The sequence below is a fragment of the Notothenia coriiceps genome, unplaced genomic scaffold (assembly GCF_000735185.1).
Source record: "Notothenia coriiceps isolate Sejong01 unplaced genomic scaffold, NC01 NC01_scaffold00004875, whole genome shotgun sequence".
NCBI lineage: Eukaryota > Metazoa > Chordata > Actinopteri > Perciformes > Nototheniidae > Notothenia > Notothenia coriiceps.
In genome coordinates this window covers 21,205-33,675 of record NW_011337576.1, presented here as the reverse complement: position 1 = coordinate 33,675, position 12,471 = coordinate 21,205, and the positions used below count along the sequence as shown (strand labels likewise).

At 45.7% G+C, this 12,471-nt stretch overlaps 1 protein-coding gene across 1 annotated transcript; it reads left to right on the top strand.

The window, feature by feature from the left end:
* Positions 1–1,946: 1,946 nt before the first annotated feature.
* Positions 1,947–6,027, top strand: LOC104942634 (histone-lysine N-methyltransferase SETDB1-B-like). The gene is made up of 8 exons (XM_010767882.1): positions 1,947–2,017; positions 2,167–2,231; positions 3,275–3,598; positions 3,747–3,914; positions 4,495–4,690; positions 5,001–5,074; positions 5,570–5,760; positions 5,853–6,027. The coding sequence occupies exons 3-8, from the start codon at positions 3,280–3,282 to the stop codon at positions 5,958–5,960; spliced, it is 1,056 nt and encodes a 351-aa protein (XP_010766184.1). The 5' UTR covers positions 1,947–2,017; positions 2,167–2,231; positions 3,275–3,279; the 3' UTR covers positions 5,961–6,027.
* Positions 6,028–12,471: the final 6,444 nt, after the last annotated feature.

The window sequence follows — 12,471 nt, the reverse complement described above, 5'->3', positions numbered from 1 at the left end:
CACTAGGGATCGACCGATATGGCTTTTTCAAGGCCGATACCGATTATTAGTAATCAAGGAGACCGATAACAGATATTTGGAGCCGATATACATTTGCAGTAAAATCAGAAAATCTTGGTGTCAAAATGTAGAATAACACAAACTCCAACACAACTTCTTTGAAATGCATTTAAGCATACATTATGTTTAATGAACTTTTAAACATCTTACAACTGGTTTCCTCTGTGCCCTTTTCTGTAGTGCAGCCATCTGCAATGAGTTAGAGAGAGACAGAGAGTTAAAAATGGGGCTGCAGGCTGACATGCTTAACTAACAATAATGCTTGTCTATTGCCTGTCTATCTAGCATAAAATCCCAATAAGCTGCTAGCAACTGCAAAACACTAGTGCTAGCTAATGTTTTGCGAACTATTAAAAGTGAGGCTTTTACAGTAGACCTAACTAGTAGCCTCACTTCTAATATTTTGCTAAACATTCGCTCGATACATGTTGGCTAGCTAATAAGCTTCACATATCAACCTGAAAAACTGCGAGGCTCCACCATGGATGTATAATAAAAACTGGATACAGCGTGGGAGGCGGGGCCTCATTCATTCCTATGAGAGTTGTTCATCGGCGCATGGATGACAAAATGGCCCAACTTTTGAGAGTGAAACGTCACAGATTACCCGGCATGCCTGAGAAGTACCCGTATGTGCCTCATAGAGCATGCGCAACTTTAACCACGCCCCCCAACAGGCTCATTCACATCAAGCACTTCAATTTGCGTACACGTAACAGCACCGCGCGTTCTGGATTGTTATGATGGATTTGATATTAACTAATAACGAGGCGGCAGTTAGCAGCTAGCAGCTAGTGGCTAGCTAGTGTAACGTCCGAGCCATTAGTAATTATGCTAATGTACGTACACATCAATCGTTATGTACTTTATATTACGCTGATTTAACACGATCTAGTGATGGTTTTGTTCAGCATTGCCAGCTTCACTGTTGCGCTTTATGTTGTGCCCAGCATTCTCCTGTGCTCTGAAATCAAAATGTGGATAAGCATAAAACAACACTAAAATAAACACTACAATACAACTTCTTATTTGACACACACAAGGTTGTTCATTTGTGTGTATAAATATACAACACAGGCTATATACATACATATATATATATATATACATATACAAGTATAATTAATATAACTCTTAATTTGATTAGAGCTTTGACACATATATCTTTATTTATATATGTATAAGTATGACGACTTCCTCGGGCGATATCATATGGTATAGCTAATTAATCTTGGTCGAAACGTGTTGTGCCCACATGCAAAGGTTGTAAACTCTGGTTTATCCCTGCGTGGTATTATAGTAATAATAGCAAACAGCAACGTTCAACTCCTTTAATGGTATATTGCAAGTGCAATAAGAAGCTACAGGCACGTTAATCTACGTCGGTAATATTAACTTTATTTAATACAAGATTTACATCATACAGCCCATCTAGTATAATATTTTACAAATGATTAATTACAGCAAACATGTGCAATATATCCATTATTACAGCTCCGTGGGATGCCAGTAAGGCGATATGGGTCCGTTCTTATTGTGCATCCATGGGTAAAGGGGAAAACTCATGTACTGAACACGTCACATCACATGAACGTGCCGGGCGGCGCGGTCCCGTGGTTTAGATGCGCGTTCATAATGCAGAGGGAAATAATTCTCAGAATAACATTATTAGCACATTTTTACAACTTGAGGAACGAATGTTTTTAATAAGGGCTATACAAGTGTTCATACTGGGTAGTTTATTTAGTTTTTAAAAAATTATCCAACGATTTACCGACCACTCTTTCCCCATGTAAGTCAATGGGGAAAAAGTGTTTCCGGGCCTGGCAACCAAACGGAAGTGTAGTACCGCCGTTTGGCCACCACGCATATTTTCATCTGAGTCCCACGCACTTCCTGGGGGCTTGGCCCGCTGCTATATAACACCACGAAGAAGAAGCAGCAGCAAAAATAATCGGTAAGATAACATTCTAAAATGGAGGAAGCTGGCTTGATTACGAGCATGTTGTGACAATTTCCTAGCCAAAATCGTTTTGCCTATATTTGTATACACTCGTGAAATAAACAAGACGACGGTTGTGTGTCTTAAACCTGTTGTGTTTTCAGGAAGTTAACAAGGAGTGTATGCTATCGGTGCTAGGCTGAGAGCTAGCTCGAGAACAAAACAACAGGTAAGCTACGGTTTTTTGCTAGCATTGCATGTATTATAACTCGGCTGAGCTCTAACGTTAACGTTTATAAATATGTCATCTTTAAATAACAAATAAGCCATGTGTATTTCTGTAAGTCTAACGTCACGTGTTGTCCTCTCATTTGGTTATGTTCACTGAACTGTCATGTGTCAGTTTCCTTGCTGTGTCCTGTACGCAGGTAACCAAAAGATGAATAAGTTATTGGATCCTGTACTTAGGTAAAAAAATAAAAATAAGTCGAAAACTCTGCTGCAAGTATAAAAGTCAAAATACAAAAGTATAAGCATCAAAGTATACTGAAAGAACCAATAGTAAAATCACTTATTATGCAGAATGGCTATTTCCAAAATAGTTATTATTTATTATATTTATTATCCGACTTTTATTGATGTATTATTGTGTTTTCATGCAGCTGGTAAAGTTGGAGACAATCAAATTACTTTATAGATAAACTGTAGATTGGGAATCAATTCACACAAGTCTTATTTATGCATATTATATTTCATTTAATTAATGCAAAGTAACTAAGGCCGCTCGAATAAATGTAGTAGAGAAAAAGTACAATATTTAACTTTGAATGTAGTAGCGTAAAGTATAGAGTAGCGAGATGGAAATACTCAAACAAAGTTCAAGTACCGTAACATTTTAAGTACGGTACCTAAATAAATGTACTTATGATCATGTACGATGTGTAATATTCACTGGCAGATAATTTGTACACATCATTGTCTGTATGGTACCGATCTAGGAACTTGACGACATTTTTTTTAAATGACTATTTGCAAATATGTGTCTTATTTGTGAGAAAGTTTAGTCTTTAAATGATAAATAGTACAGACACTCTACATATTTAGGAAATGGGAGCTAGCAAATCTTTGGCATGTTTGCTTGAAAATGTCACAACGATTATTTATAACAAAGGTTTTCATTCACTAATTTCTGAAGCTCTGGAACAAAATCATCTTTGCTGTAAATCTTTTTTTTGCAAGGCACAATTTCACCCATGCTTTTTTTCTTTTCAGAAAACATGTCTGACTCTCCATGTGAGTCTGTTCCCTCCACAAGTGAAAGTCCCAACAAGGAGACACAATTGAAGGACAGTTGTGACCCTCTCAGTTTAATAAAAAACGCTGTGGTGGTCTTGACCCGACTCCCTGACTATAAGATCAGCGCTCTGCGACCACCGACGCCACAGCAATTCTACAGTGAAGACGACTCCTGCAGTAGCTCTGACTCTGATATGCTGTGGGAACAAGATGATGATTCTAGTGATTCTGATTTCTCACTCTCAAACAACAAACGGAAAACTCAAAAAAAGAACTCCAGCAGAAACGGCAACGACAATGGTAATTATTGCCAGCTACATAAAAACACATTTTAAATGGGCCTTTTCCAGGACATTTCTCTTAAAATCCTGTGACCAGCCATTCATATCTTAAAATCCTTCTAGCTCGTTTGTTTTAATTTACACATTTTTGTTTGTCACTGTTTCAGAACAAGCCCCTATAATAGTATCATCGGCTTTTGCGCATTGCTCCACTGAAACCACCAAGGTCCGTCCTAACTTGCCAGAAAAAGAGGTCGCTGTGGGCATGATGATCCTGGCCAAGAGGAAGACGATGAAATGGCAACGGGGAAAAATAGTGGATATCGTAACAAAGGGTAAGAAATTCGATTTTCAAGGAGGGAAATGTGCTCACACATAACACCCAGGTCTTTAATAATAAAGATATGTGGATTGTTGGAAGATGGCTTTTATGAAGTGCTTATCCATAGTGAGTGTAATACTTATAGTAAATTACGGTTGGCACGCAGACAGGAGTACCGCCACAGGAGCAAAGCAATATACTTTTGTGAGTGGAGGCAGCAGCAAAATACATTTTAGCCACCTGAAAGATCAATATCAGTTTAAATGTAGCTATATTTAGAATATTTTTGACTGCTTCACCTGGATGTATACAGCCCTTTCCAACAGGAAGCTATAGTTGTTATCCATGCTCTCTTGACAGCCACTAGGCTCCATTGACAAAACCATACATTTAACAAGCAGTTTGTTTTTTGTGTTATTGTGTGACTTTAGTAAATGCGAAGGGACCCCTTCAGAACACCAAAGTTACACATTTAATACTAACCGATCTAGGCAGTGGTAGAGCAGAAACTCTTGTATTTTATTTGAAGAACACTGTAGACGGGGAAAAAAATGACTGTAGTGATTTCATTCTTGGACTGTCTTTGTTTACAGAAGATGGGCGGTTGAAGTACAAAGTTTGTTTTGAACAGAAGGGGAGAAGCCTGGTGTCCGGCCACCACATTGCCTTTGACACCATACCGGATCTGGAGCAGCTGTATGTCGGGGCCCGTGTGGTGGTCCGGTTTCCAGATCACAAGTTCCGGCCTGGAGTTTTGTCAGAGCTCCCCAGCAGAAAGAACCGCCTGAGGTGTGTGGTTTTATACCCATGTCCCATCACTAAGCGTGTTCCAATAATTACGTTATCAATTCATGGACATAACCTCATATTATATTTTATCATTTTTTTTTCAACTTCCAATTCTGATATCTGGATATTCATAAGAATTATAAATGTATTGCTCTGCCAAAGTAATAGTTGTTTAAATGAAATATAATATTGTTTAATTCTTGAACAATCTATTGTCCAACAAAAGTGGTGACATGACACGCCTACTCCTCACAGAAAATCTAAATGCTTTAGTATATGTTTGATGTTAAACCTATTTTTTCTTTTCCAGGTTCTTGGTTTTCATAGATGATCACACGCCGCTCTATCTTGGTTTACCTTCATTTCACCTGGTGTGCAGACCATGTAAGTCTTGCTGTTTTCACACTCTTTTATTCGATTTTTCTTTTATTTGGGGCAATGTGTCGTGGGAGAATAGCATCTATTAAGCACTATCAAAAGAGTACCTTGTTTATTATGCATACTGACAATCTTTTTTGGATGAAATACCAACTAACTAGGGGTATTCTGTTTTTGGGAACAGTTATAAATATAAAAATATACATATTGTTTGCTTTATTTTGTATACAAAGCATAACATAATTTGCCCAATACTGATGTCCATATCAAGTACACATGGTTCCTTCACAACACTTGACTACACAAGTTCACATGCTCGTCCCGATAATTAATTTAGAATGCAACAAAAGTATTGTGCAAAAACATCACGGTGAGCATATTCATTAAAAGTGACATGGCCACAGAATAAAGAATATTGGCACCTATTGAGATGCAGTTATAACTAGCACTAACTAAACCATACGCTTCCTTAATAAGAGTGATTCATCGGTTTCTTTACAGTGGATGATATTTTAGAGGACATTCCCGACGACACTCACAAGGCCTTCATGACACGGTACCTGAAGGACTGGCCGTACCCACATTTAACGCAGTTCAAGGCTGGACAGATGCTCAATGTGCAGTTAAATGGAGTCTATCAGAGGAGTGAGGTGCAGGCGGTCGACTGCAGCGTGATGCAGGTCCTATTTCAGGTCAGCACCATTCAAAAAGCTGCAGTTTTTTAACTATTGTTATTAATCAACATATTTCTGTGGAATAATGTATTTTTCTTTGGCACTGTCAGGATACTCAAGTAAGGGAGTGGATCCATCGAGGCTCCATCCGACTTCAACACATGGCTAGATTTTTGGACATAAATACAGTGGAAGAGCAAGATTATGATTCTGATTAAAAACGACAGGAATATTTATAATGTGGATCGGACGAGCCCCCCATTAGTTACAAGCTGGCTCCTTCTTGCAACAAAAGTTAAGGTCACAAATAACTAAATGGAAACTGAGGAGGGCTGGTGTGGTGCACGGGGCAGCGAGAGAGCAGGGGACTGATCTGCAGCGCTCTTTACCAGGCTGGAGCCACAGGGGGGCCTCATCTCTCCTGATTACAGGACCCGACATCGTCTCCAGGTTCTCTGCAAGAAAAAACTAAAACACAGCACCATACAATGGACAACCACAGGGTTGTCACATGCCCAAAAGAAGAATTTCTTTTATGAAATGCTGGTATATTCTACTCGCGCCTGGCAACTATTCTTTCAAAAATTTAAAAATAAATAAAATAAGTGCAAAAATTGAATAATAGTACATTTAATTTTTTCCAGAATTATTGCAACTCTGGTGTACTGAATGTACTATTTTTGAGTACATTTTGATGTATATAATACTATTTTGGAAATAGGCGTTCTGCATAATATGTGATTTTACTATTGGTTCTTTCAGTATAGTTTGATGCTTATACTTTTGTATTTTCACTTGAGTAACATTTTCAATACAGAATTTATACTTGCAGCATAGTTTTCGACTTCTTTTTTTAATTTTTACTTAAATACAGGATCCAATAACTTATTTGACATATTTATAAACGTTAACGTTGGAGCTCAGCCGAGTTATTCGTTTTAAATTTACAAGACCGTAAATGATCCACTTTATGCTGAGTTTGTTAATTCATTATTTGAAACAATATTTGTTGTAACGTATTGAAAAGGATAGATGTTGGCAGGTGTTGATAAATTCCAGCGAAACCGGGAATAACATTGTTCTTAATCCTTCACTTGTATGATTACTTTTTTATTTAGGGACTGCGACAACAGTAATTCCTACGACTCAAAATGTACATAAACTTCTTCAAAATGTGTTCAACTGATTAATGTTTTACATTTAAAGATAAGCACAAACACTTTTTGTCCCGTTATTTTATATTTTATGGGTGAAAGTGCACTCTGAACTGAGGTTACCTACTGTAACCCCAGCTTCTATGAGTAAATGGCGCAGCCCTCTAAGGCTATCGCTATTGGGTAATCCCCCTGCGCCCCCGCGCAGCACTGAAACACTTGTAGTCCACGCCCACCCGATAGGTGGCGGGCCTCCTTCCGGTATAAATAGGAAGGTGGCCCGGCAATCTGCTCCCATACAACATAACTTTTCTTCAGCTATTGGTAGAGCCAGTGGGGCCCCGCACTTAGAGGGCTGCGCCATTTACTCATAGAAGCTGGGGTTACAGTAGGTAACCTCAGTTCTATTTCGTATATGGCTTCGCCCTCTAAGGCTTTCGCTATTGGGTTAAGGGTGAAGCATGATGTAGTCTGCGCCCCACTGGGTCCGCCCGGCACTAGAAGCACAGACATACCTGCTCAATAACACCCCCCTGCCTGATGTGCCATGCGTAATGGCTCATCACCGTCCCTGGAACATAGCAAAACATGCCTATCTTCCCGACGGGGTGAAGGCTGGGAACAATACATACCGGCCGCTGTGAGAAAGTAGAGACGAAAGTCCCACGTTGCCCAGCGGTCATAGAGGGGGAACAGGCAGGAGAGCGCCCAGCTGGATCCCTGACGTCACTCACTCTGACCAGGCACTCCGTACAAAATGTGTTAGAGGAAAAAGGAACATCCCTCCTATAAGAGGGGAAATGGGCCGCTCTCCGCGTGCCAAAAGGCAGGAGAGAGGCGCACAGCTGGCTCCCTGACATCACTCACCCCGACAGGACACCCAGTACAGGGTGTGTCAGAGAGGAATGGGAGACATCCCTCAAATAAAAATGAATAAATGAACAGGGGGAAGACCAAGATGCAGCCGTGCAAATATCTTCCACTGACATTCCTCCGTGCAAAGCCGTGGAGGAGGAAATTCCTCTGGTGGAGTGCGCCTTGATGTTCTCCGGGGGCTCCACCCCAGAGNGCAAAGCGCCATGGGGAGGAAATTCATCTGGTGGATGCGCCTGAATGTTCTCCGGGGCTCCACCCCAGAGAGACACATGCTGGTGACACAGCCTCACACAGCCGTGTGACAAGCGTTGTGCAGACAGGAGGTTGCCCGTCGAGCTCTCCTATTGTGCACGAACAGGCGCTAGAACGGAGAGGCCGCCGTGCGGCCACTAGCAGGGAGAGGCGCGCGCCCGGGCAGGGGATGAGATGTGGATTCTTCCTCCGATTTGAGGGCGGAAAAAACCCATCCAGGGTGATCGCTCTTGACCTAAAAGGCTTGTGATGACCTTGGCATAAAGGCTGGGTTAGGCGAGCACGCCGAAGTGCCATCTCCTTGGATCGGAGGCATGACGGGGGCACAGGAGAGCGGATAATCACTCACCTTGTGCTGATGTTAAGCCAAAGCAGTTATTACTTTGGCTGATAACATTTTAAGGGGAACCTGACTCTTCTCGGTCAAAATGGGCTTGCTTTAGTTGCTCGTAACACCATATAAGCCAGATCCCACTGAGGCGCCGGTGCGCGTGCACCGGTCGGAGTCTTCGTACCCCTGGTGCAGAATGCGTTTCATCAAGGGGGTGACCAGAAAGGTCTGAACGAATGCGTCCCGTGCTCGAAACCAGACGTTGGCAAGGCTGGGAGGTGTATCGGCAGGTACGAAGCTCGCGCGAGGTATACTGTTGAACTGTGTGCGAACGCGCACTGCAGGCGCCTCTTCCGTGTGCGCCAACCAGACAGCTGGTTCTAGGCAAGACAGCACTCGGTCCGAGGCAGGGGGCCGTCGTGAGAAGGTCCAGGGTGTTTCCTTTGCTCGCAACACCCCGCCGCTGACTGCTGCCCACTTTGGTGTGTGTAGGTCGTCTGGATGACGCTAGGCCTGGTCGCCATCTGATTGTGCGTACAACATCTTGAGAGCTTATTTCCCCTCGACGCGTCCACCCGTAGGGGGGAGAGGTCTCGCGCTGACAGGGAGAACCAGAGGGCACATTCGCGGGGCGGGCGCGGGGTGGGAGGCGAACTGCAGGGTGTACCCTCTGCTTGTCAGCCCTGCTTCATCCCATCTGTCATCAGACACACGGCTGCCATCCGAGACTTCTCTGAGGCGCGGGCACCATGCTCGAGATGTGTTGTGGTGTCATGACGACGAGCCACGCCCGAGCGCGTCGCCGCGCCGGGCGGTGCCCGTGAGGCGAACCCAAGGTGCCGCCTAGAGCGAAAGGGCTGTGGAGGGGGGGCGCTCCAACGCTGCAGTTTCCATTGCGACTCTCATCGGTAAAGGCGCGTACGAGCTCGGGATGAGTGGAGATGTGTGCAGCTAATATCGCACATGAGGCGTTACCACGGCCTCATGGCTTATTGGCCGTGTGTAGGTAGCAGATCTCGGCCAGAGGAATGCGCGATCGTTGGTTTTAATAGCCGAATAAGTTATACCATCAGCCTCCGCAGCGAACCCGCTGCCACTATCAACAGTTGGGGCAGCTGGCGTAGTTACTGGCTCTGTATTCGTTACCGATAATTAAATGGCAGGCTTTGTGTAATGAACCCTGCTGGCTAATGACCCGATATGGTCATAGGGCAGGCGTGGTTCACACGAGTGGGGAATATGTGAAAACACATTTGAAACTGATGACAAAGGTGAAATTAGCTTCTTTTATTCCTCACTCCCCCCCAACCGTCAAGGCGGGCTTCTGCTTCCTCGGCGGCTCTCGTGCTGCAGACGCGAACGGGAGTTACTTTTCTCTTTCTTTTCTGGTGGGGGGGGCGGAGGCGCGGGACGGTGCCCTGCCGCCGCCGGACGGGCGCGTCTGCGCCTCGGCTTGGTCTCTCTGCCTGCCGGCTGGTGCCCTGCCGGCTCGCCGCGGCTGGGAGCCAGCCAACCGTGCGTGGCGGATAGTCATTCGCGTGCTCCGCTGCCGCTTCATGGACGTTACCATGCCAAAACTGGGTTCCGCACGCCCTTCCGAGCTGATCGGAGCGTCCGCAGAGACTTTCCTGGCGGCGTCTGTAACAGCCGCCTGTGCAGCAGATGCCGGTGGGCGCGTGGATCTGGTCATCCACGTTCGATGCTCGGGCCGTGGAAGCGCCCACGACGCGCGACAGCGGTGAGCGCGTGCTGGCGCCTTGACCCGATCTCCTCCGCCTCCTCTGGAGCCGGTGGTGGAGCGCTGTCCGACCGAGCGTAACCACCGGGTGTGCCAGCAACCGCGATGTTATTCGGCCGCCGCAGACGCCTGGAACCGCACACTGGTGCGCTCCAGGTCGGCCTGGCGGGCGACATACTGGTCCTTGGGGGAGGCCACACAGGGTGCCGTCCGGCGACAAGTTGGCCTGCTTACCCCAAAGACTCCGTCACGCTCTGCTCCAGAGCGGGGTGGTTGTGAAACCCTCCGTCAGTGATCCCTCCCCTTCGTGAAGGGAACAACAGGTGGGCCACCGGAGCCCTCAGGGTCTCGGGTTTCGGCCGACAGCCCCTCCTGGTACTCCTACAAGGCTGGAGCGCGGCCAGATCGGGTCACTCCTGCCCCGTCTACCCGAGAAAAACTCCGGGCCATGTCCATCCAAGAGCTACTTTTCCGGTCCTAGGGGCGAACGAGGCGACCCTTGCAGGCTCCGCCTTGCCGATGATCTCCGGCAGCTCAGCATGTGCCCCCCCAACGCCGGCAGTTTGGCCGTGGCAACGAGAAGGGGACCGCGTGCCGTCGGCCGCACCACCGTACCTCGTCGACCCGTCTCCCCGTCCGGATGAGAGGGAGGGGGAGCCGCATGGGCGAGCATGGGGGAAACGGGGTAGGATGTCGTTCCGACCTGCCTGCCAGCACTCGGCTCCAGAACGAGGCTGTTGTCCCTGTGCTCCGCTGGACGGCGCCGTCGTTCTCCTCAGCCGCGCAGCTAGAGCGTCCGCTCTTCGCTGCCTGTGCGATGGGAGACGGGCACATGCGACACGCGCCTGCTGGTGAGAGCGCGTACGCGTGCTTGGCCCCGAAGGATCGCATATGCGTGGTAGGTCTAGTCATGATGTACCCCGTTTTACATGAGGGACTCACGGACTCAATTGTTGCTCATGACTCTATTCCTTCCTGCTGCTCGTACTGCTGACGGTTGCTGAAGAAAAGGGGAGGAGATGCCGCCACCTTCCTATTCTATACCGGAAGGAGGCCGAGGGGTGGGCCCACCTTGCGGGTTTGCGTGGACTACAAGTGTTTCAGTGCTGCGCGGGGCGCAGGGGGATTACCCAATAGCGAGGCCTGGGTAGAGGCGCGGGAGAGCCTATACGAATAGAACAGATGGAGTTTGAGGCTGTGATGAAAGACTTTCTGATGTCACTATGGGGTTTGTTATTTGTTGTTACCTAAAAATCCAGCAGATTTTTAGAGCTCTAGAACAGCCAGTGACTCTTTATTCATGGACATATTTTTTCTATTCTTTGTTTTGGCCTCATGTCCGTGCTTTCATTGTTCTCAACATTTTAGAAGTAGCATTGTTTTTTTTGCTTTCTTTTTGTTTTCTTTAAAATGTAGGTTGAAACTATGTACATTGTGTACGACTTCCCTCGGCTCAGTTTCAGGCAGATTAATAACTAATCTTACCTTGTTTTTTCCTGCTTGGTGTGCCTGGCTGTCTGACATGATCAGTTATTGATAGCTTCGTGCAGCTACCTCCACATCTTTGCGACATATTGTGATGCTTTAAAGGAACAACATGTGGCCGAGAAGAACGGCGTAACAAATGCCACAGGCGTTGACGAAGAGCTGTTAACAAGGACACGGTTAAAAGATCAGGAATACCTATAGTTAGTCCACAGAGTGGAATTTGCAGCACTTACAGCAGGAAAGAGCCACAGACAGCTTAGTGTTGGCATATCTTTAAATGCGTAATACTAATTATCAATATTTTAAACATATGCTAAAAAGATAAATTTAAAAAATTACATATTTTTCAAAATACAGATAAAAAAACCTATCAAATCCTTAGCGTTCTTACATTTTAGGCAGCCCGGTATATTCGTTTTAAAGTGGCATGATGTATTAAGGGTACTATATTGCAATAGTTTGGACGGTATTTAACAGCGCCAGTTACCAAAATCTACAGGATCCATACCTTGTGAACAGGAACAAGGGTTTAGCAGCCAGGTTTAATTACAGTTACTTAACGGCATATATTATTGCACATATAGCACATATGCCAAAGTTGTTGTATTTAGCAGCAGGGGGTGTCTATGTCTGTGTTGTGGTGTGTGTAGGAGGGTTAAGGCGGCCAGGGCTGGTGTAAGTCTGACCGCTGCAGGAAGGAAGGACCTGCGGTTCTCTCTCGTGTGCATGGTGGCGTTGCAGCAGCTTCGCTGAAGTGCTGCACAGTGAGGACAGGGTGTCTGGAGCGGGTGGGACATATTGTCCAGCAGGGAGGACAGCTTGGTGCCATTCTCCTGTCTCCCACCACCTCCCAGTGTCCAGAGGACTCCCCGGACAGAGCTGCCTTCCGT